This window comes from Amblyomma americanum, chromosome 1 (assembly GCF_052857255.1).
Source record: "Amblyomma americanum isolate KBUSLIRL-KWMA chromosome 1, ASM5285725v1, whole genome shotgun sequence".
Classification (NCBI taxonomy): Eukaryota; Metazoa; Arthropoda; class Arachnida; order Ixodida; family Ixodidae; genus Amblyomma; species Amblyomma americanum.
This window is the reverse complement of record NC_135497.1, coordinates 437,845,306-437,870,941: the sequence shown is the minus strand read 5'-3', so window position 1 is coordinate 437,870,941 and position 25,636 is coordinate 437,845,306. Positions and strand designations below refer to the sequence as shown.

Genomic DNA, 25,636 nt, shown 5'->3' with positions numbered 1-25,636 from the left:
TGAAGTTGTAGAAACTTTGCATAACGTCTGACCAAAGGGTTGCACTGTTTGGGTTTTGGGGGGAATGGTGCTAACCACTCGGGTCGTCCTTGATGAGAACGTAATCGGGCTAGACTAGAAGAGGGCTGATTGATCGTTGCACCTGTCTGCAATAGTTTTGGATGTGCTTGCTCGAACCGTGTTGCAGTGTTTACAGCAGAGCGCATTGCTGGTCATACTGTGAGGCAGTTTGAGGCCAATTCAGTCACTGTGTTTCTCGCCAATCCCGTTAACCTGAGGCACGCCATGTTCTCGAGTCACGCGACAGTCACTCAGGATGCAGGGGCAATTTTGCGAATCGGTAAGTGTTGCCGGGTGATGAACGGAAGCTTCCGTTGGCGGAGAACGCGTGAGTGCCATCGTAGCGGCGAAACATTGAGGCGTGGAGCCACTGCGACGGCCACAGCGGTGTTCCCTGTCCCTGGTGGTCAGCAGCCTGAGCGTCGGGTTGCGCCCACAGCATCGTCGTCCGCGCAACCTACTTGCCGGCGCCGGCTGGCGTGGCGGCCGCGGCCTGCCTGAAGGCCGGCCTGCGCACCACTCCCTGCGCCCGGTTGGGGGCAGCGGCGTCGGCGTAGTCTTCCTCTTGGTCGGCCACTGGTGCCTGCTGCGGGGGTGGGCTGAACCGCCGCTGCTGGGGCACGGCCTGCGAGAATGCACCACCCCGCAGATGAGCACAGCGCACTGCTAGGCATCCCACTTAACGTTGGCAAAAGAGCTGTACAAGCAAGGGAACGTGCTTTACCGGGTGCAACTGGTACATATGGCGCGTTCATGTGCGCCCGAAGGCCGCAGTGTACGCACCATTTGCTTTTGAGTGCACCTGTACATACATGCTAGCGCCTTGTTTCAAAGTGCGTAACCGACTTCAAGGACAACCTCTGGAGATGCGCTGGTGGTTTCAGCTTCAAGGTTACAGGTCGTCATAACTAATTCCAAGTAGCCACCTCATAAACTGCAAATATCCTTGCGACGCCCAAAAGAGTCTCACGTCCATGATGTGATGTGACATATTTTAGACGTCCGACTTGCCAAACGTTCCTTAAGGGACCTTTAAACTAAATCGGTTCATCCCCGTTGATGTGTCGGTGTAGTTTTTGTGCACTTATCGTTCCAGACAAAGAGTCCTTGAGATTAGCAAATCAAAATTGATGACTTCCAATTAGTTGCTAGATGCCACTTGGATTTCTTCTGTAAGGCCCTGTTAGTTTAAAAACAGGTTATCTTGGACGCCCGCTCCTTAACTATAGTCGGATACAACTCAAGAACGAAGCAGTTTGTCCCCGTCAAAGAACTGCCCCCCTCCCCCCCCCCTCCAGCCAGTTGCATGAGCCGATTTTCGTGACCCTGCTAGCCAGGGAGCGGCATGACAATGCAGGGAGGGGACTATCCCCTTTCATCTGTCACTCCCTTCTTTGTCATGCTAGCAGGGTCGTAAGAGTCGGCTGATGGCGTTGGCTGGGAGTCCTTTGAAGGGAAAAAGCCGCTTCATTCTTGAGTTGCATCCAACATTACGAGCTTCTGCTTGAATTTATTTTAGTGTACTGGCAATTACTGAATGAACCAACAGAACACTACAGATGACCCTGCTTATATGTAAAGCACATAGAATGAATAAGAAGTTACCACATTCGTTCAGCTGACTTGATAACAAGTAGCTTGCCACTAGCCTGTAATCATGAGTGAACGTGATCTTCGTTCAGTGAGTGGAGATCTGTGCTGCTTATTGTATTACGGTGTTCTTTAAAGATTTGCTGTACTAAATATGTGATTGATGCTCTGCTTATGTAAGATTCTGTGTTGGAACAGCAGTTGCAATGAACTGAAAACACATCCAAACTGTTCATCCATAAGAGCTATCGCATTAATTGGCCCCCGTTCTGCAGAAAATCCGCTGTCATCGGCGTTGTGAGCGAAAAATCCCCGGAGAAGCAACCTAGGTGGGTCACCTACGTCATGTCGCCTTGAGGCATCATCGCAGTTAACCTGCCCAACGGATTGTGAGCAAACTGACCGCCGTGGCAGGCGGCATTTAAGTTACATATTGGTCGCTCAGGAAGAGCAACCTGGGTCGCACAAGCCGCACCGGTGGCAGCACCTACCATCGCAGGGCCATCGCTTAACTGCTGCACCACTGTGCCGGGAGTGGTATATGAGGACTCCGAGGGATCATCATCAGCCTGACTACACCTTAAGGATCTATGGATGCAACGCCGATAATGACCAATTCCGCATATATGGGCATTAACTTATTCACGCTATCACGTCACACCTAAGGAGTAGCTTAAGTGTCCCTTCCAATTTTTCTTGGCGCCTGTGTGCTTTTTTTCATACTCGATGGCATAAATACCCAAATGTGAAATTACGATTTGATCGTTTGATATGCACGTTGAAACTCTGTTATTTAATAGCTTAAGTGCCTAGGCCAAGGAAACTGCCCGTGACTCCACCCTGCTGGAAATCCTTAAATATCTCGCATCCCAGACAACATAACTACATCTCCCGGACATCCTGAGGATGCCCTGTATTGATCCTCAACAAGTCCTCAGCTAGTCCTGTTGTCCGGCCTCAGTATGTCCTCACGACGTCGTCAAATTTTCTCTGGAGGACCTGAGGAGATGAGGATTAAGCCCAGAGAATGTGCGTTAATTGCTTAAAGGGGTCATGACACTGTTTTTCAGGCTTGGGCTGTTAATTGCATTTTGTTAGCTATGCATCTCGGAACAACTGGGCAAAATATGATTTCATTTGGGGCAGCGAGTAATTTGTAACTGAATTTTTAAATGTTCTCCGAGCAGTGGGCCAGTCTGGCAACTCTGGCGCTTGCGATCCATGACGACATTTACCGACGGTCATGTGCTTGCTCGCAACTGAACGACTGGATTGTGCACTGCGCGTAGTGAGCGTAGGTGAGTGGGTTCGTTTGGGCTAGGGATTGCGGGGGGGGGGGGGGGGGGGTAGTCATGACAAGGGAAAAGGCGATATAGGCCTGCGTCCTTCCCTTTTCTGTCTACCTTCTGCCCGATCTCGGCAATTTCATAATGTGCCATGGCCGGACTAGAATAGGTGTGCGTTCTGCTCCGCACCGACCGTGCGAGCGGCAGTTTTGCAGCAGACGACGGCGCTGCCAGGTCGTGATGTCACTCCGGCTGCTTCAGTATGGTCGTCGCTGCCAGTGGGAGGGATTAGTGCCGATAACTTCGAATTTCAATTTATAGCTGAGATGCGCGTGTAGAGCCCTAGTTCTTATTTAGGTTCACGTAACGTCGTGGCTAGTACCAGCAACGTAAAATCACGATTTGTTGGTAGACCGCGTCATTACTAATTATTGTGGGCAGTGTGTACAGAGGTTGCGAACCAGCTCTTTTGTCTTGGATTCTGAAAAATTTTGTGAAAGACACCATGTACAACAACTGACTGGTTCGTACACTGCATTTGTGGTGCCTACAAGTTCGTGCAGTCATTTTCATACAGCAACGACTATAACTCCCTCTGGAGTTGAATTCTGCCGTCTGAATAGAAAAAGCTTACACGAGTGGCCCAAAAATCTAAGTCTAACCCCATCAGGAGCATGCAGTACATAAGACCAGGTTTAAAAGCAAAAATATCTAAGATATCTCCTCATGGCATATAATTTTTTTAGTCACAATGGTTTCCTTCATTATATCGCTATTGTGCGCAAATATCTTATCAAACCTTGAGTTTTGAAGTAATGAAAGCCGAGTTCGAGAGATAAAGCTGGTTTAACTCGGTTCAGTGCCACAGTATTGTCCTGCAGTAAGACGTTTGTAGGACATTTGAGGAATTTCCATCCTCGAGTCGTCCAGCAAAGTACAAAATGACATCCTTCCTCACGAGAACATTTGGCCGTGATGAGCTCAAAAACTATTCAGAATGTCCTGTTCAGGAGGGCGTTTCGACCATTTCAGGACGTTTGGTGTTGTCTGGGATATGTCCAGCTGGAACATCGACAGTATATACTATAACTGGGACTGGACCCCAATTGTAGTGGTGTAAATATATATGCCATATATTATTGGTACACGTGACTAAAATAAGTCTGCTAGAAGTGTAAAATGTCCTGTGGAAATATCTCATGGACGTCCATGTAATGTTTGATCGTGTTCTGGGAAAATTTTATTAACTTGCGCGCGATTTTCCTGTCGCTCTGGAGAAAGCCAGCTGGGTCTAAATTGCGGGGAGCCCGTTTACTGACCATCTTACTAGCGTCTGCCAGCGCTCGCACTTCCTATCCTCTTCCCCAACGAGGCGGGCCATTGCGATTCTAACTAGCATGACATCATCGACGCTTAGGGCTGTGCCGCAATAAAGTTCATTTTCTCTCTCTCCGCCACCGTTGAAAAGGGACGCCAAAGGGATAATCGGAGGAAACAAGAAGTTACGCTAGTCTGTAAAGATTACTCTTCAGAAACAGTACCAGCATTTTTTTCGGCGTTAAAGGGTGACTGCACTGCTGAGAAAATGGCAAATGAAGTCCCAAATTACCCCCCCCCCCAATTCCTTAATTTGCATCTTCACAAAACGCCGATGGTGCTGCATCATTTCGATAGCGTGATGAGCGGCTAATCTCGCCGCGAGAGAAAACGAAAACAAAACTGATTTTCCTGCCGACCACACGAGCCTTTGTTACGCCATTTAGTAACAAATGGCACCACCATGATTGAGGTTAGCACCGCTGCTGCTATTGTATGCTGTGAAGCCTAGTTTACTACTTTACACTCATGGCAGCCTCACCTTTTGAAAAAGAGCACGAAAGACCGTGACAGATTGTGCCCGGCTTGCGCTTCTGAAGTTAGTGTGCACGACGGCTTCACGCGAGCCTACTGTACAGCATGCGAAGTTAGCGACGCTGTGCATTCTCGCAGCAGTCACAGCACTGATTTCCTATTTCCACGTTACTTTCCGTCGAAGCAGAGTGTTTTAACATAGCGCGATCCGGTGATCCACTATCGTCATCCGTTTCTGCGCGTAGCCATCTGCGCATGTGCACGTTCGAGAGGCGCCAAGTGCGCATGCGCAATGACTCCCGGGGTCTAGGTGCGGGCTTTTACCTACCACTACGCAGGCGCAGCTAGGTAACCCCGTCTGCTAATTGCGGTAGCAGAACGAGTATCACGCGTCCCTAAAAGTAGAGACATAAGACAGTTATAGCTGTGCGTACGCAAGTGCTTGTGTACGCAAAGCGCTACGGCGCTGCGTACGTTACGCTGTCCGCTCCGAAGTATAGTTTTAGCTGGCCGTGCCGTAGCGTCCCTCAGGCGCACGTGGCGCCATCTAGTGACAAGGCGTCAAACCACATCAACGCTTGGTTGAAGAAATTAAATCCGTGATTACTGATAACTAGTGTGAGTGCATTGGGAGCCTTTTTTTTTGTTCCAAGAAGAAAAACTATGCAAACCGAAGAAAATGTAAGAACTGGCTGAAAGCTAGAAAACTGCTTCGCCAGGTGTCGTTGCTACGAGGAAAACACACTGCATATAGTTAGGCCTAGGAGCTTGAAAATCACCAAATTATCTGAAAAACAGGGGCTAGTTATCGCTTATACCGCTACGTGTGGGCAAGATTAGGCGAAATAAAAGCGAACCGCTACCATTTGAGCGAGCTATTGCGTCGAAGAATCCAGCGGCGACGTGTATTTATTCCGAAGCGGGCGAGCAGGGCGCCGCCATCTTGTCAAAGTTAGCGTACGCAAGCCGCGCAAGCGCCGCAACGCAAAGTCCGCTGGAACCCGCCGCGGTGGCTCAGTGGTTAGGGCGCTCGACTACTGATCCGGAGTTCCCGGGTTCGAACCCGACCGCGGCGGCTGCGTTTTTATGGAGGAAAAACGCTAAGGCGCCCGTGTGCTGTGCGATGTCAGTGCACGTTAAAGATCCCCAGGTGGTCGAAATTATTCCAGAGCCCTCCACTACGGCATCTCTTTCTGCCTTCTTTCACTCCCTCCTTTATCCCTTCCCTTACGGCGCGGTTCAGGTGTCCAACGGTATATGAGACAGATACTGCGCTATTTCCTTTCCCCAAAAACCAATTATAATATATAAAGTCCGCTGGCTAGCGTGCGCACGCAAGACGCAGGGCTTGCGCTTGCGTTCTGCGCATGCGCACTACCGTCCCCGCAAACTCCTTGCGTACGCTAAGCCGTTGCGTACGCACAGCTAAAACTGTCTATAGACAGTTTTAAAACTGTCTATAGCTGTCTATAGACAGTTTTAGCTGTGCGTACGCAAGTGCTTGCGTACGCAAAGAGCTACGGCGCTGCGTGCGTTACGCTGTCCGCTCCGAAGTATAGTTTTAACTGACCGTGCCGTAGCGTCCCTCAGGCGCACGTGGCGCCATCTAGTGACAAGAAGTCAAACCACATCAACGCTCGGTTGAAGAAAATTTCATCCGTGATTACTGATAACTAATGTGAGTGCATTGGGAGCCTTTTTTGTTCCAAGAAGAAAAACTATGCAAACCGAAGAAAATGTAACATCTGGCTAAAAGTTAGAAAACTGGTTCGCCAGGTGTCGTTGCTACGAGGAAAACACACTGAATATAGTTAGGCCTAGGAGCTTGAAAATCGCCAAATTATCTGAAAAACAGGGGCTAGTTATCGCTTATACCGCTACGTGTGGGCAAGATTAGGCGAAATAAAAGCGAACCGCTACCATTTTAGCGAGCTATTGCGTCGGAGAATCCAGCGGCGACATGTATTTATTCCGAAGCGGGCGAGCAGGGCGCCGCCATCTTGTCAAAGTTAGCGTACGCAAGCCACGCAGGCGCCGCAACGCAAAGTCCGCTGGCTAGCGTACGCACGCAAGACGCAGGGCTTGCGCTTGCCTTCTGCGCATGCGCACTACCGTCCCCGCAAACTCCTTGCGTGCGCTAAGCCGTTGCGTACGCACAGCTAAAACTGTCTTATTTAGCATTGCGCGCACCGCTAGCGCGTAGCGCGCGCCGCAAGTGTGCACGCGCCGATTGCTCCCGACGCGGCAGTTGTGCGGCGCCCACAGGACGATATGCGCAAGCGCACTGACGACGCGCGGTACGTGCTATGCTGAAGGTCTCGACTCTCTAGTGACGAGTAGATTTAGCGTAGCGGTGACATGCGAACATCAGTTTTAGCACCGTCGTATGGTAAATACGTGAACTATACAGAAACTGCTCACTTGCAAAAGGAATGACTGTTCTTTAAAAATATGTATTGTTTATTACTACCCTACATATTACGGTTGGGCTGGTTTGAAGTGACACGATCAGGACGACGTACTGCCTTACGTCAAATGCGGCTAGGCTTTCACTGCAAGGGCAAACGCGCTACCGTTCTGGTCGTACGGCTCACGTTGTACGACTGTGATTTATACCGGATGCCTGCAGTGGCAGGAGTGCTCCCCACCTGGCCGCACACCTGTTACTGCGTTTGTCCAGCAGGCGTCAGCAATATGTCTACGCTATTACGTGCACGCTCAGCGACATGGGTGGGGCCTACAGCAGTGGCCGGAAAATTAACTTTACCAGGCGCACTGTACGAAGTTGTCGCGGGGCGTCACGTTTCTTTTGCGTAATTTTGTGCCATATCCGAGCCCTGTTCTCCATAAAAGGGACATATTTTCTGTCTTGGGACACACTCGTTGTAGCTAGAATTTGTATTCCGCTTTAAAGCAAAACACAATGCACTGCTCGGGAGTTAGTAATACATCTCGTTAATCCTAGCTACCGTCGCTTTTCCGCGCGATAGGTGGGGAAATCGCGAATGAAATGATTGATTTTTTTTTCTGCATTCGCGGATCCTTCTGCGGCATTTCGGACACGCACGTGGTGGCGCTCACGCTTTTGCGGCGAATCGGAGCGCAGACACTGCAGAAAAGCACCAAGAACGCCATGGGAACCGCGGCAGCGCTTCTCGCGAAGACCGTCGTCGAAATGGCCATTGTTGCTGCTCGCACGGTGGAGCTCTAGCGAATACATGTGGGGTGTGGAGAGAGTGGCTAGCAAGCAACCGCTACTGCGCGCCCATCGCACTCAACATCGCCCCCTTGTGGAGGGTCGCTCCTATGCATTATTTGAACTCAATTCCAAGGAAAAAGGGGAGCGCTTGGGGGGGGGGGGGGCGGTTCAGTCTGGTTTTTCGATAAAAATTTTCGAGGGGGAGGGAGTGCACTGCTGCTTAAACCTGCCCCAGCACAGCACCGTGTAATCACACTTTGCTATCCTTCTGCACCGCAGTTGATTTGACATTAGGCATCTTTAGCATACTGTGTACCATGTTAACGTTACCGGGAGCCCGCGTGCAGCCAATGCGCATGCGCAAATCACCTTGACGGCGCCATGTACCCGGAAGCTGCGCGCGCGCCTGCAGCATCGGGACCAATCGACGCGTGCTCAGCGGCGCTGGGCGAGCTCGCGGTACACCGATAACGGTAACACGGTGCACGGTATGCTAAATATGCATTAACTGCTACAGCGCAGCGGTACGGTAATCGAGCGGCCGGACATGCTTTGTATCGTGAATGGTGACCTCCCGTTACCAGCAAGAGGTGCAGTGTTAGTTTTCCATGGCTGGCCAGATGGAATGTCGTTGTTTCTTGTTTCGCGACTCCGCCTCGTAAACGCACCTGAAGAAACATCGCGGCGCTACAGCTGTGGCGAGCACACCGATAGGCTTGGCCAGGAGAATTGGTTCACCGCAGCACACGCGGGGAAGAGGCCGTAACGCGAGTCGGCCACAGCGTTTGAGCACACTTTTCGCGCGAGTGGCACTCGGCTGACGGTTTCGGTTGACGATCAAGCGACGCGGCAAGAGATCGAACGGCTGGCACGACGGCAGCCTCAGGGTTCTCTCTCTATTGATAAGCCAGTGTGGCTTTCAGTAAATCTACCCTGAATGTGTGCGATATGGCGGCTTACGCGCTGTTGCGGCAATGACTTCAGGGAACAGATCTAGGGACAGCGACAGGGGAACGCCTCGAAAAGGAGCCTCTGTGAATCGCAGCTGGCGAAGGACGCCCATGAGCTTTGCAGTGACCGGAGCTTGACTGTGGCGTCGTCCTGTAGCCTTTCATTTTCGGCAGCGTCTAGATAACCCTCAGACGCCAGACGTGCCTTCCAGTGCAGCCTCACGTACGCTTCTCAGCAACCGGTTTAAATGAGTGGGTGTCATATCGTACCTGTTTTATGTCACACCACGGTACAGCTTTGAGAAGAGGCTTATCCTCAACCTTGTGTTAAAGGAAGTACGAAGTCCAGCTAGACTAAGATTGCCAACAGCCAAGCTTGGATACGCGTGGAAGTTGTGTAAAGGGAGACTTAGCGAAGGCCCTCGAGAATTCCCTCACTGCGCTTGGCCACGATTGGCTCACCGATCTCATGCGCAACACTAGATACCTTTAGCATTGCGTAGACGCGCTAGTGCACCGTATACCGGTTTACCGGACGCCTCCTGCCAGGAGCGGGGTCATGCGGGGCTATGGGGAACTTGCGCTGAAGATTGCGGTGCCGATTGCAGCGCCATAACACACTGCCTAGCGAGAAGGGCGAGCAGTTTTGGGTAGTACTCTTAGTACTTTTCCGCGCCACCTTCAGGCGCTTATTGGCGTGAGCCTCCGCGCTGTGTCGAAGGCGCGCGTGCCGTGCATCAGCTATCTGGGCTACGCCGATAGAAGCTAGGCAATGAATGCTGTCAGCCAAACGAGGATATCTAATCGCGCAGAATGTGTTCTCGCGTTTGCAGCGGCCCAAGCGGCTGACAAAAGCAGTTTTGGGTCACCGAATGGAACAATTGCAGTGCCACCTTTTGCCGCGCAGGCTCCCCATTGCGCGTGCGCAGCCGGCGTCCAGGAAACCGGCGTACGTTTACCCTAGTACGTCTGCGCTACACCACTACCGGAGACGTATTAGCGGAAACGTACACCGGTTTTCCGGCTGCCTCCTGCGCACGCGCAGTGGCCGCCTTTTGTCATTAATACGGAGGGATGATGTAGTAAAAATGACGTAACGGCAGCGGCGCTTGGTAGGAGTGTCAGTGGGAAAAGCAATTTGGAAATTTATTTGCGATTTTTTTAGCTGGCGCTGCCACATTTTCGCTGAAAAAAAAAAGTACGCTGGTAGTGTTTCCGGAGGCTAATCTACAAATCTAGCATAGCTTATTGTTTCCGTTTGTCTTCTGTTCAGTGTGTTTAAATTTCGCACTTCTTATTTATGAGTTTCATGCTTGCGATTTTCTTAGATATAGTTGCGCAGAAATTGAGTCATTTGCGGTTTATTTGGGCGGTACGCTACTTTCATGCATTTGCAGTGGCTCTGGAGTGGGCAAAACGTTTCGGGCGCTACCATAAGCTTGCCCCCCCCCCCCCCCCCCCGCTAATGCACGCCTATGTGTGCATGTACCAGAAAAAAAATATGGGAAGAAGATTTTTTCTAGTTAAAAAAAAGTTGGGGCTTGCTGGCGGAGTTATCACGACTTTGGAAGCAGTCAAAGTTTGGAGAAATATTCGGGGCGCCTACTATATATACTTACCAAAGTGGGGACGTCTAAACCATAAAAGAGCTGTTACAGTCGATTAGCATGTATTTACCTGGGGAGCCTGGGGCGGCCTGACGGCCTGCTGCGGCTGCTGCTGCTGCTGGGCTGGCCGGGGCCTCTGTGGGGGCCTCTCGTCGGCCTCCTCGGGCGGCGGCGTGGTGGGCGGTGGCTCACAGCCGGGGATGTTGTCAGCCAGCTCGCAGCGCAGCGCGGTAGGGTTGAAGGCCAGCCCAGCGGGGCATCGCTGCAGGCGCGGGTATCCGCCCACGCAGAGCCAGTAGCGGACGCAGCTCTTCTCGATGGGGATGTGTCCGTTGGGGTTGTCCTTGCAGATGGGGTGCTTCTGGCAGTCGGGCACGTTGTCGGGCCAGTCGCAGGCGTGCATCACGTCGTTGTACAGCAGCGAGAAGGGGCACTGCTGGATCGTGGCCGTGCCATTCCAGCATTGCCAGTAGCGCGTGCAGCTCGTCTGGTGCGCGAACACGCCGTACTGCCAGTGGCAGTTCTCGCTGCTCTGCGGAGTCTGGCCCATGATGCGGCCGTCATCGTCGGGGCAGCCCACGCGATGCGGGTAGTCGCAGTTGTTGAGCAGGCCGCGGTTCTTGCCCGAGAAGGCCAGCCCGTTGGGGCACAGCTGCAGCGTCGGCACTCCGTCCTCGCACTCGTAGTAGTAGTCGCAGTACTGCTCGTGCTCGAACAGGCCGTTGTCCTTGCGGCACACGTTCTGGTCCTTGCGCTGGCACCGAACTGCGATAAAGAGGCGGAATGCTCAGCGCAGGCGAACTGAACGTCTGAGCACGCCCTCGGAAATACGCCCGTGTCGCTGCGAGCAGACAGCTACGAAAGAGCGCTCAAGGATTCGCGTCAAGCACGCGTTTAAGCGTCGCAGGGCTAACACCGACCCCGCGGGCTAATACTCGTTTGGGTTCGCGAATGAGGTCTTGCGCAGGCATTTTGGGACTCGGATGAACCTAACGACGTGCGTGTACATGGATCGGGATATGGTGTCGCTTTTGTCGAAAACGAGGGTGCATAATTCTGCTGCTCAGTGACAGTTTCCGTAGTGTGCACGAGAGTGCGGCTGTGGAGTCCTTGGCCTTCTCACCTCATTATGTCATTTGACGAAGCACCCGGGTGGGGGCTCAGATGGTGAAAAATGAGCAATGCTCTCAGGGTGGCAAAAGCCATCCTCGGGAGATGACTGCACTCGCAAGCCACAGTTTGAATTTTTGCGTCGCTTTGCGTTTGAGAAGAGAACTTCCTGTTTCACAGAGGGGAACTCTTTAAATACACCTGATATACCGGGCGTATCTCGATCAGCGCTTCATAGCTTGTGCACGCGGGATAAGAACAAATAAGAGTAAAGTGTCAACGCCAAGTTTCTAAGAGGCACGTTGATTGCTATTTACAGACACTGGTCAGGAGGTACCGTGAATTAGGGCAAGCAAAGGATCGAGAGCGAAATACTGTCGCTACTTCCGCAGTGTCCTTCGACGAGGCAGTCGAAGAGCATGCTGTGAGCAGTACGAGAACAGCCATCGAATCTCGGAGCTGTTCTGTCGCTGTGCTGCAGGTATGCGGCATCACTGTAGGGCATTCGCTGTTTGTGCTCCGAAGGCGACGAGCTCAAAAGAGCTGTTGCGCAGTAGTATGTAAGCGGACAGGCCGGGACACGACCGTGTCGAGGCATCCGCAATAGACGGCGCAAGGCACACTCTCGCTGCTACGCTTCGAAAGGGACAAATGAATGCACATTCGCAGTCACACGCCCCGAACATCCGTGCTTGTCGATCGGTATGTGTACGCCCACTGAGGCACGAACGCCGGCGGTGGGCGCATTACTCGCAAATCGTGCGACACGCGCGCACACATAAAGAAACGAACCAATAAGCGCGATTTCATCTCACCAGTGGCCGCAACCACTAACGCAGGCCGCCTCACGTCACTTATTACTCTCGTTGAGAACGCAGCAGCTTCGCGTGAGCATAAGCTTTTGTAACACTGTCCTACTTGAACACGAGACAGCGCGTCAGCAATCCCGAGCTGATTAGTATTTCACCAAATTAGGCGGAGGACGCTAGGAGAAAAAGCTCCGACGAGCTTAACAAGCTTACGTTTGTCATTATGACAGAGGGGACGGATTTACAATGCGCAGCGAAGTGAGACGAATGCAGTCTCGCAAACTTGGACGGCGAAACAAGACGGATTGATACAGGAAATGAGAGATAAGGGCATGATAATAGAGCAGTAACACAGAGGTACTGAGTAGCATGAAATTCACTTACTCGGCGCAAATTACGCTCAAGAAAGAAAAATTATACCCTTACAAACCGAATTGCCCTGCGTTACCGCAGGAAGAAATGTTTAAAAAGTTCTCTTCAAAACTGTTTAAGGAAGATGAAATGCAGAGGCGCCACGTTTAGAGGCCATACTTTGTCCTCATTGTACGCGCAGAAAACTGCTTTACCGCCCGCAAGAGATTGCGCGGCACATGAACTACAAGCTCCACAGGTCGGAAAGCGCTGTGTTTAAATTCATGTTTGTAGCGCTGCGCCGACTGTATAATAAATCGGATAGACACCTTGTGTAGGCTGCCATTACTGAATAATTAATCAGAGGAATGATCTCTCAGTCGATTTAAATGACTGCAAGTGCTTTCTTTAGAAGAAAGCACAGAATCTGCGTGGACCGGTTTGGGCCACCGTACCTCGAACGAAATGACGGTAGAGCAAATGCGACATAAGCACTGACTGGACCCTTCCACGGATGCCAAGGAGTAATTACTCTCTTATTTCTCATCTACTTCAGCGCGGGGAATTGCCCTAAACAAACTAGATTGTAACACCGTTCCTTATTCGAGTTCTTGATCAAATCGACCTCGCTTTGCCATCTGCTAGGTTAGTAAAGCGACCTCCCCACACAGGCGATGGTTCCAGGTTCGATCCCCGAACATAGACTAATTTTTCTAAATTTGCTTTTAAACACAGGAAGGAGCCTCTCAGTTTCTACCTTGGATGGAAACATACGAGAGGTAAGACAAATATTAAGTGTCTGTTTCAAAAATATTACATATATTGAATTCATGTGCCGGGTGTGATAAGTGGCAGACGAGTATACACCTCCACAAAATTGTCCTCACTTTCACTAACAAACGCCTCCTTCACTTCAATTATTGTTTCAGTGGCTCATTACTAAACAGTTTCTGGGTTCAAGTTCCATGGAGTAACTTTTACTGCTAACATGTCATGGTCTACAAACACTGACTCAATATGCGCCAAGGCCTTCAAGAAACTTGAGCACTTGTACGTTATGTACGGCGCCCAAAGGAATTAAACTTTCGGTGTACAAATCCGAGCCCGCACTCGGCAGCCGAAATGAGGAAACTTGTGGCTGTGCAGAAGCAAGCAGTTTGTTTCATTTTTCGGCCTTATGACAGCAACTTAGCCCCTCTCCTCCGCACTCTCATAAGTAAACATTACTCCTCTTTCAGAACTTGGTCGCATTGGTTCTTTGAAGTTTTTACTCTACACTGTCAATTCTCATTACCGTCTCTCAAAAATGAGTTAATCAACGTTCACTGAAACAGCCCCATGACGCAGCTACCACCCGCTAAACATCTTTCCTTTCTACGCGTGGACTAACTTATTTAAACGAAGCTTTTTCCAGCGAACGACGAATGGCTGGAACTGACTTTATGGCAGCAGCCGCCATAAAGCAGCCGCATACTTCAGTCGAACCAATCCATAGACAGTACTGAAACTAGTTAGTATGTGAGTGTGTGCGCGCGCTAGGTTGCGTGCATTTTTTCTTGTTCTTTTGTGTTTGGCGTTGCCATGTTTGTAACACACTGGTTATTCTGTGATACTCACTCCTGCAATAGCCCTTGCGATATGTATAAATAAAAATAAAAAATAGACCCTGGTCAGAACTGTGGCAGTCACACCAATAACAAGCATTACCGGCAACATTTGAGTGACATTTACGTGACAGAATGCGCTGACTTCAAGATCGCGAAAAACTTTTTCCACCGGTCTATAGCAGGAGCAAGAAAGAGGCTTAAATTGTTGTCACAAAAAAAAGCTTAAAAATCTCCAGTGCCTCTGTACTGAGCAGAAACCTCTAATTAACATAAAATGATTCGTCTGAGGGGTTTTAAACATCGAGACGCTCACTTGAAGGCCACACACGCACAGCTTGTTGCGAAATGTCGTGCCTATCTATGAATTCAAAACACCATGTAGCTTCTAAATCTATCTATATCGAAGCGAGAGTTGAGCACACGGAGTGTGGCCACAGCTTGTTGAGGGAGGTGTAGGGTGATGGCCACCCAAATATAACCACATGAAGTTGATAAGATATTTTGATGTCCTCTACATCTTATCGAAAGCGTTTCGTTTTGGATGCCTCCTCGCGCTTTCGTTACAAATGCGTAGCGTATGTGTTTGCAGCTCATTGGCGTCGGCAACTGAAAGGGTCCCGAGTTGACCGCTGAGTCAATATCGCTGATTAGAGCCGGCCGGAACATTTCCTCGCTTCGAGGCCACGATGGCAGACTCCCGGGAAGCCGTACAAAATAAGATATTTTTGACGGTCTTAGAACCACTGTCGTGTTTATTTTTTTTTGCCTTTAAATTTATATTTTTGTTGATAGACACAAACAATTAGAAGATTTAGGCAGCGTTGACAAGTACATAGGTGTCTCCCTCACCCCACCCCTAAATATGAAAGATGTGAAGCGCAAATTAAACGAAAGCCGTGCTCCAAACTGCGTAGTCTGTGGGATATCATGTGGCCTGGGAAGTGGCACTCCTCAGGTGCTGCTGTATATCGCCAAAGTCATTACACAATGGTATAACGGCACGAGGTCGATCGCGCAATCAAAAAACGCTTGCACTTTTCCGTGGCGGTTCCATTGCGACATTTGTATGGAGAGTCGCAGTGCCATTGCCGCCGTTATATCGCCGGCAGAGCGGAATCTTACAGCGCATCTGAAAGTCCGAGAAGTGTTTTCGCACCATCTTCATTTGCAGCGCAGTTAGCTGGTATACACACATTCGATCCTATTTCTGCATCAATCGTATACGTCCCCAGTCCGGTACTCTGCGCTCAAAAAGACGCCACGGGCTTGGACGGCCTACAATATAGAACTCTAGCATGCACTGCTGTACTCCGCAGGGGGATGCTCTAGCATAAACCTGCGGGCCGTCGCGCACTGAAGGTGCTTAGAGCGTTGGAGAATCCCCCAGCGCACGGTGGGCTTATGTGAAATGCTGGCGGTGACTTCACCTCGCGCGCCTGCGCAAGAACACGTTAAAAGAGGACCGTATGCAAACGAGGCTCCCTGATGCGTCCACATCGGCACGATGCACGACAGTACGCTGCACTGCTCAGCCGATCATGCGATATTTGCGCGTTGCCAAAGGTGATATCATCGTGCGGGGCCCACGAGAAGCGGGATTCCTTTTTCGTCATACGTTAAACTTAGCTTGGGGGGTGAGAGCTTCTATTTAACGCGCACAAGCCAGGCTGCTGTCAAACGCCACGGCTCGCTCTGACATCACGTCTATAACGCGTCCCGCTCGCGTCGCCATTGGCCGCGTGCCATCGTATAGCAATGAAGTCGGCGCCTGCACGCGAGACACACTGCGCGGCGTACAGAGAATAGTTATGTTTTTTATGGCGCAGAAGCAGCTACAAGGATACCAAGCGCCGAACAGCCATATTAACTGCGTCAACCGCTCTTCCTTTGCAGCTTGGCTCTGGTCGCCACGGACGTCGAGCGAGGCCCGTTGAGATCCCGACTGCGCTGGTGGACGGCGGAGACGCCGCTTTCTTCCGCCATGCCGAATTATCCCCTGCACTCGCGGCACGAGACGCAATGAACTGGCTGTTTTATGTGGTACAAGAGAGTGTCCCGTGCTTCTATAGATTTCGGTGCCTATGGCTCGGCAGCGAACTGGGTGCTGGTCGCACAGTGATGGGCATCTCGATCAGAGGAAGAATACCGTTCGAATACGTTCGCAGTGGTTTTTGCGTGTGGAATATACCTTGTGCGCGCAGAAGGGCTTCAAGTAACAATGCCTTTCGCTACCAATCTTGTTGGGCTTCGCTCGAACGCGAAACATTAACTCGACAGTTAACTAAATTTGACATATCTTTGGAACTATCACTAATCAGCAATTAATCGGCGAGATTTTCCGCACCTTACCTTCCATTTTTGGCTTATGCTTCTGTACCGCCCAGCATGATTAGCCGATCCGCGGTTTAAGCGGCTTCGACCGACGACGCTGGGGAGGAAAGAGGAATGGCCACTCCCTGAACGGCACGCATTTTGGTGCAGGTAATTGGCACATCCCAATTTTTAAACCGTGGCTGCCAGAAAGCCGCAACATAACTGTTATCCCTGTTTCGTGGAACGAGACTGCCCGATACATGCTGCATGTCGATAGCGTAAGCCTGCGGCTGGCCGGGCCGTTTGACGTGATACTTCACTTCTCAACTGCGGCAGTGCACGTGGGCTGAAAGCACTGCGAACCGTGACCACTCGTGCCCAATACACAGGCGCTTGTGCATTTCGCCTTCACACATGCACGATCCTCCATTTCGCCGGTCATCGAAATGCGGTCGGGATCGCGAAGCCTTGCTCAGCTTCCGAACGCTGTAACCAGCCAGACGTATAGCGTAGCGAGTGCACCCAAAGACCAACCTGAAACGCATAATTTTCCGTTGCGTATCGCACTCATACATCATGCGCCGGCAGGCTTATATCCGCCAGGTCCCGCGACGCGAAATCCCGGCATGGGTGACCATGTCCGCTTCTCCATCGTCCTTATTCCGGTGAAATCCATCGACAATCCCGGCTGGCCACCCAAGGGACACGGGCGGCATGCAATGCTGGTTGGGAAACAGTGTCGCCAGGGAACGAGCGAGAAAAGAAGAAAAGCCCGGAAAACCCGTGGCCCATTTTGCAGAGATGTGTGCCGATCCGCGGCACTTCCTGAATTCGCCGTCGGCGGTGCAGCGCCGATAGGCATCGGCGCCTGGAATCAATCAGCGAGGGGGGGGGGGGGGGGGGGGAACGACCGGAAACGCTTTCTTTGGCCAGTCGCTGAGATAAGCGGTTTCCTGGAGGGAAAAACCGGCGCTGCGCTCGTCAAGTGCACCACGGGAATGCCGGGAACCGTGAGCTTGGTATTTGGCTTGGCTACTGTTTGACCGAAGGTGGGGATTTGGCTTGTTTCTCGAGCGCAAGCAGAGACACACAGAGTATTGTGCTGATTTCAGTAAAAATCGCCTCATGGCCGACTTTTGGCGTTACAAAGCGTCTTGAAATGCAAATAAGATACGATTTAATGCATTGGAACATTCAGTCAAAGAATGTGGCTTCGTTCTTGTGGTTCGTATTTATTGTCTGCGTATACCTCAGAATTATAACCTGAGAAGCAAATGTCACTTTTCCCGCGTATTTTTTCCTTCGTCAATTATCACAGCGCACAAAAAAGGCTCGGACAGATAGAAACACACCACAAGCGACCGGAACGGCCTTTCCCACGACCAAGCTGCCATCACCTGCCCATCGAGCTTTCTTACAGTTTTAAAGAGTCAGTTGAGGGATCTCACGTGGCACAAAATAATCGAGCAACTTTCGTACTCCCACACGTTACGTAACGAATACGCCCAAAGTGGTGTCTTTAGCGCAATAAAGTGAAGTGAGGTCAGGTGGCGCGACTTCCAAGAACAGAGCTTTGGAAACCCGATGATCACGCAACAAAGCCGGCGGCTACGTCACTGGTGATTGATACCCGGGCGATGCGCCAGCGGCGTCCCGTCCCTGCTCCGAGGCGTGTGGGCGCCAACAGACAGGAGAGGGCGTTGCCAGCTCCAAGATGCGCACCGGCCAAGGAGCACAGCTTTTTTCGTCCATCATTTGATCACGTGCCTGTGCATAACATGCAGCGATGTCACTGCCGCTATGCGGAAGGAAATCAAACCACCGAGGGAAAGCGGAGAACCGCCTTGGCAAGACAAACGGCGCAGCCGACACGAGTGCATGCTTTAAGGCGCGTCAGTATGGCGCCTTGGCTTCAAGGACAGGACGGCGGAGAGCAATCGCGAGGTGATGCGCCCACCTTTGCGTATAGTGAAACTCTCCGTTTGCTGGCGCCACGAGCTTGCGCGTTTCGGCCACGGCTTGCAAGTAGCTAAGTCAATGTGAGCCCTCTGACCGCCATTGGCCGTCGCTCGTCAAGAGCTTGCTGTTAGGTCATTCCGCCTCTGTCGCAGAGCTACAAAGTGCGAAAGCACACGAGAGGGGGCCATTTCCCAGCTGACGAGAATCGGTGTCTGATTAGAAAGTGAAAGCAATGAGGGAGGATTCGCCTGTGCGCAGGGCCACGGAAGGGACGGCGGCAGCCCCTATTATATATATTCTCAATGGTCAAAGCGCATTGGCTCCCCTACTTTAGACGAAGAAAGGACTAGAAATGCACCGTGGCCCCTTCAGGAGTTGTCCACAAATCCGCCCATGTGCGAGGGCAGCTATGTTCGGTGACGCATAGGCTGAATTCTGGTAGCCTTACACCTGGCTAATCTAGGCAGTTATCGGACTACGGTATAAATTGTTTCTGACTTTAAAATCTGGCGGACGGCTTGGAAAGGGGTTTGGTTGCGTAAAGCGAAATGCTACCATAAATAACCAATGCTATTTATATCTGCGTTACGGAGCCGCGTCTTCGCGCAGAAAAAAACTAATCGGGGGTTTAGAGGATAATAGCATACCGGCGTACTCGATTTTCTTTGCCTTTATAGGGTTCCCCTGAAGAAAAAAAAACGGACATGGAAAATAATACCGCAGCTTTTCGCCTATCGGTCGAATTCCTGCACGAAAATGTGATGTTACAATGCGTTTTACAACTGGTATTATTCTCTGGTCATAATTGACATCGCTCAAAATATAGAATAGCCTAAATAGCAATGGACAACTCTTGCCGGCGGCACTAAAATTGTTGCATTAGCATCGCCTGCAGCAACGGTTCTGCTAGCGCCTAGTGCTCATGTTGGCTGCAGCATCAACCACATTTCACCCTATGAGCCGCATCCACATTTAGACCAAACACTAATCAAGCTAAATTCGTAGCCGGCGACTGCCAGTATTCATACCCTGCCTGAAGCGCTCTCTGAAGTATATTGGCGCAGACAACAGCGCCGGCATTCCATCCAGGTAATTTCGAGTAACTACAGACGCTGTGCTTCCGCTTGCACTCGCTGGCTAGCACGACGCCTGATGGTTATGCGCGGCAGCCTCTTCAAGACACGCACTGGTCATGCCCCAGGTGTCGGTCGCACGGTGGCCACTTGCCAGGCAGGTACGCAACGAATGTTGGCGCTGTAAGGCGGCGGAACTGATGCACAAGGCGCCATCGCCCATGGCCACAAATGCGGAATGCCTCTCGCGGATGACGAACACGAGAAAGCGCCTGGATTGGACAAGCAATGCCGCAGCTTGGCTTTCAGGGAGGACACCTCTGCAGCGGAGGCCTGCTTAACTGCCGTCGGGCCAAATTCGAATTTCTGCGCTCTAGAGGGCTCCCCTAAACTTGGCGCGCAGGAGTCGGGGATGATACGACGAAGAGCGGTTCTTGTTTGTTGGCGCCACTGCCACTAAATTAACTCAGGGACATGACGCGCTGGCACTGGACGCACGGCAGATGATAGGGTTGGTCTTGTTCTTTCGCCCACTATCCGAGCAGAGCCTTAAACCTGCATTGCAAATCGCTGAACCAAGGAGGGTGATGGAGCCGCGACCATTATCATCGTTTTCTTGCGATTTGCTGCTCCGCTGAATTCTGCAACCTGTTTCTGCCATTGACTTGTGCACGCGTAGCGGCAGCAGGAAAGAAATCAGTTTACCATCATGAGTGAGAAGCGCACTTTTCGCCTCGTTCTAAATTGTTTTTTTATTATTATTATTATTATTATTTATTAGTACCTCACAGGCCCCGAAGAGCATTGGGTGAGGGGGGCAAATACAGATGTACATACAGAAATAACAGCAGCAGGATTTGTTCCCTCCCGTGTTGCTTGTACACCCTGTGCTAATGTCGCCCCCGCGTTGCGACTGTCCGGGGAAATTTCTCGCGGGCCTCCGCGGACCCCGCGCCGGGCGCCCACTGCGCGGGAGGCCTCTGGCGCAGCGGGGCGCCGTGGCGGGGGCCGCAGGGGTGCACGCAGAGCGGCGCCGATGAATGTGGAGCGCGCGAGAAAACAAACGGCCGGAATGGGGTCAAGAACGTGCGTTCAACCCGCGGCTGCTCATCCCGGCCGGTCCTCCCTTTACTTTTCTCGGCCCACGTCTGGCGCCCAGAAAACAGGTCTCGGCGCGACTGTCAAAGAAACCAGGTCTGTGCTTTCGAGGACGGCCGACGAGGTCGGCCAGATTCTCCGCGCAGATGCGCCGCGCTCTCCCCGGGAGCTTCTTTTCGCTGCGTCAGGTCAAGTTCTTAACTTGAAATTTCTTGCGCTCCCCCCCCCCCCCCCCCCTTTACGCACGGCCGACACGGGCCAAAGTGCGCTTCTTGGCGAGCACGGGCGAGTGGCACCATTTAATGGACCGCGTCGAACTGAAAGCACGAACCACCACCACCGGAATGCCACGACGACAGGCCCAAAAGTGCGGCTACAGCTGAGACGCGTCGAGCGCGTGACCGAGTCCGGTAACGCGCCCCTCACGGAGCTAGAGTCGCGCTCGCCTGACAGCGGTGGAAGGACGGAGCCGGGCTGCGCGGCCGGCCCAAAGGCGCTCCACTTTCCCCGGCGGAAGTCTCGCCCGGAGCGCCGCGGGAACCCGGTCGCCCGCTTGCTCAACGGTGCCCCGAGCACTGCGGCACCGAGACGGTGGACAGTCGGCGCGCCAACTGCTGAACAGTCCGGAAGGAGTCCGCTTGTCGGCAGTTTATCCATCTACTGGGCGATCAACGGTCCCCGCGCAATATTCGGTTGGTTTGGGCAAAATAAAGGGAGAGCGTTTTAAGGAACGAGAAAAAGAACAAACAAACAACGCCAGAAGCTTTTGTCTGCAGGTTTGGGTTGAGCTAAATGCTCGTGCGAACAGTCGTCACTCGACCTATCCCAGGTTGCTGCAGGGTGGGCTGGTACCGAGACAGAGAGCGAGGCCTAAAGTGGACGGCACACGTGGGACTTTGCTGCGGTGGTATTGTTACCGGAGGAAGTTCCTCGTTGCACAACGCCCAGTGCGTAGGCGCGCATCCTGCCGAGAATGCAGTCGCCGCCAAGTCACGCCCGTAACCAGTTTGACTGGAGCCCCCTTTTCCTTCTCCTAATGGTCGTCGTTTCAGCCTCAAGAATGGCTGCGGAGAGACGCCGCATATTCGGCCGCCTAATTTAGGTCGCCACTGCTCGGGCGATATGTCGCGCACGTCTGCGGCCAGCCAGGCTCTGCAAACTATACCGATCCAAGGAGAAGCGGGCGTGCCACATTCCTTGCGTCCACGTGTTGTGGCTGCCGCATTCAGAAAGGGAGAACCAGGCCGACAAGAAAGCCGCCGCCGGCACCGGGTTGCGTAACTTGGAGTGGTGCATCGAAAGTACGTGGGACCGAGGCATCCCGCGGAAGGCACAGGGCTGCTCTGGTTGGGGAAGAAGCGAGGATCACTCAACGTCCTTGCGAGTGATCTTAGCGATGTGTCACGCAGCCTGAAAGGCGCGCTCCGAAGACCTTGGGCGCGATGACGCTCGGCCTGTATATAGCGCCGCTGTCCGACCAAGGACTGCATATTTGTGGCGGCGGCGGTGGTTATGCGCTCGTAAAAAACAGCCAACCGATAGCGGTGATGTCACTCGCGAAGCCGCTGCAACCTGACCGCGCAGAACCTGTTTGATATCGTTCGACTCGAGGGCGGTCGGAGAGATCCTCATCCTGGTGGCGCGTGTCTTGCACTGTAGTGGGGGGAACAACCACTGCGGGCACGAGTCTTCCTCGAGCACGCCCATTACGAGCTTCACTTACGTCAGCGACCTCAGTGCGAAGCTGTTTAAAGCGCCAGTTTAACAACGCACGAAAGACACAGCAATGCAAATCACACTGGTGCACCACGCTCAGGGCCTGTATGGTGTGCATTTTTGTGCCTCCCGTGCGTTGTTCAGTTGGTCCTTTAAAATGTGTCGTACCCGAAGTAACACTAAAGAGCTCAAGACAAAGGCCGATTTCCCTGGTTACATGAAAAGTGGCGCCGCTTTTAGCGGTAGGAGTTACAATTCACAGTGTGCCATGACTTTCGTCCACTCGTTTTGTCAATACTTTAAAAAAGCGGAGAGCCGAGTGTTTCTTTAGACCGTAATTTTAATGAAAGAGAGTTAATGAGGTTATGACTGAATTCATTGTTTTTGCGGGTGTTCTCTTACTACCAAACCTGCAGTGACATCGACCACTTGTTTCTTTTTGCATCAGGACGCAGCCGGTCCTATCACTGAAATGAAAATCGTGCTGAATTGCACCTGTGCATGCTTTGTACTCACGAATACAATACTGCGCGAGCGTGAGATGCCTGCTTGGGAGCAAGCAACTGCGCGACGAAATGGACGTTCGCTCGGAAGCGGTTATTTTTTCCTTTAGCCATTCTTTGTCGCAGAAGGGGCGCTGCGTTAGTGTGTGTCTGCCTCCCTTTCGTCCGTGTTCTTGTTGCGCAGTTCGTCTTTTTTGCATTATGATCAGGAGTGCGTTGCATGCAATGAACGCACAACAGGTCGTTCGAGGCAGCCTGTCGAATCTCGCTCTACTTCTTACACCGCATTACGAAAGCAGTCGTCGCCACCTTCGCTGCGCTCGTTTCCTGAGAGAGTGCTCGCCTGGTTCGTTCTCTCGAAAGCGATCTCTGGAGCGTCCCGTTTGAGCGACCGGCTGCCACGTGCCCCGCGGCAGGCATTCGCCGGGAAACGAGGAAGCGGTGTGCGCCCAGAGTGGGTGACGGCAGTTCCGCTTGCCGCGTGCGCTTGATGCCGCCAGCTTGGCTTCTGGTACCCACTGAAGCGCGCTGCTTTCGGGTCACTTTCGTCTCCGAGGCGGTTGGTTAACCGATTGTGTGGTGCAATGCGCGTGCAGGCAGCCATTCTCCGTGGAGCAGTACAGAACCGTGCTGGCTTGACATTTGTGCAAGAGCCCCACACAGCCGTGTCGGTTATGCGGCTGTCACCTGCTGTGGTCGCGCCGTGCGTCTCCTGAATCACTGGCCGACCGGAAACGCGGAAACGAAGAGGAAGTGTTCGCGGCCCACGAAACACGAAAGCGAAGCTAGAACACATTGCTTCCCACATGCAGAAACCACCACCAGAGCCGTCCATGTAGCATCGTCATGACTAGTAAGTAAACATGCATGCATATGTAAAGACGCGCCTATCTTCACAAGGTAAGGGGATAAAAGCTAAAGCGACCGCTTCCGGCAACTTTGCACTCCGTCATACGGCTCTTCCACTATGGCACGTGCATACCTGAACAGACTTCTCGAACCAGCAAACAGCGAAACATAGAAGGGGAGCACGTAGCGAAAAGCTCTGCTCTGAAACCTTCCACCCTCACCTCTACGTCAAAAACCAACAACAATGACAAATTTCCGAAACGACCCAGAGAATCGCTTCAAAATGTTTCCCAAGGGAGCAGGGCCGGCATTTAAGTCAATGTTTTCGCCCTCATGCAAGGCTGAAAATAGCCAGGCCATGTCATCGCGACAACTCAGCCGGAACGTCATACATCACGTGGGCGTTCCTGCTCTGGGCCCCCAAAATAAAAAAAAATGATAAAAAAACGAGGGAGGAAAGAAAACTGATTCTCATTTTGCGGAGATGTGATATCTGCGCAAAATGGGGAGGAAGGCGTCATTGTCACAGAGGCGCGAAAAGCGACATGTGGGCGAGATAACATTTGGGTCGTGGAGAACGAAAACGGAGCCGAAACGTCGGCGCCGCCCGGGCGGCGGAATGTGGGTCGCCGACTCACCGGTGCAGACGAGCGCTGCGAGGAACAGCAGCACGAGCGGTGATCCCATGTTGGCGGCCCCACCGAGTGAAATAATCTCGCTCGTCTCGGGCTCAGACTTTCCTTTTGAGCAGGCGCCATGTTGCGTGCAACACGCTCATTGGCTGCCGCGCGCGCATGCGCCGCCTCTTCCTCTCCTCCGTCTGGCCGCCCGGGAAAGGGCCCCGCAGTTTTTCTTTCGAGAGGCGTTTTTGGAGCGAGCCGCCAGCGCGCATTCTTCGCAGCCGGGAAGACGGTTCTCGCGGTATGCGGGACGCAGCCATGCGGATACGTGACGTGAAGGTGCACGACTTGAACGCATCGTCTCTTTCCCGCTCTTCGTTCGCAAAGCTATTTTTTCAGGAGAGTAGGTTTGCGGACAATTAAAATAAGTCCCTGCATCTCAGGGGCGGCCGACCAGCCTAACAGACAGCGCGCACTTTGGTTCTTGGCATTGTGGTTAAGTTGCCGCTGACATTTCTACTCTCCCGCGCTATTTTCGGTCTGTTCACTTTTTGCCTTAAAGCAGTGGAGACGCAAAGTTCTTGGGTGAGCATTTTATTGCCTTGAAAGAGGCCTACATGCCTTGTAATCATAAAAATAAGCTCGAAACACCAGTACGCAGCGTGAATAATTAATTACAAGCCATTTTGTCCCGGCAGTTTTGATCTCGGTGGCACCAGCGCTGAAGTGCACCTTGAAGTCACGGTCGATCGCCAGCCTATAGACTAACACAGCACTGATGACGTCGGCGGCAAGCACTGGCTGTTCCTGTGAACGACGACGGCTGGATTCCGCGACGTAACAATAGTTGGGGCAAGTGCACCTTAACGTCGCTAGATGAGGGTGGAAATGCCGAAAGGCTGCACGGACAACATTCAGAATTGTATTAAAATGGTGTTCCACTCACCGCCTGCGACTGAAACTTCCTAGAAGGCATTTCCTTACGCTCATGAAACAAATAGCATCGTTTATTTGCGTTGAAAATTTTATGTCTGCATCACATTAAAGAACCGTGCAGGTGAAGTACATAAGGGGTGGGACTACAG

General features: G+C 52.1%; 1 protein-coding gene across 1 annotated transcript; it reads right to left on the bottom strand.

Annotated features, from left to right (window-relative positions):
* Positions 1–250: 250 nt before the first annotated feature.
* On the bottom strand, positions 251–24,665 carry LOC144115905 (protein obstructor-E-like). The gene is made up of 3 exons (XM_077650537.1): positions 24,570–24,665; positions 10,614–11,308; positions 251–685 (listed from the first exon to the last, which is right to left on the bottom strand). The coding sequence occupies exons 1-3, from the start codon at positions 24,616–24,618 to the stop codon at positions 518–520; spliced, it is 912 nt and encodes a 303-aa protein (XP_077506663.1). The 5' UTR covers positions 24,619–24,665; the 3' UTR covers positions 251–517.
* Positions 24,666–25,636: the final 971 nt, after the last annotated feature.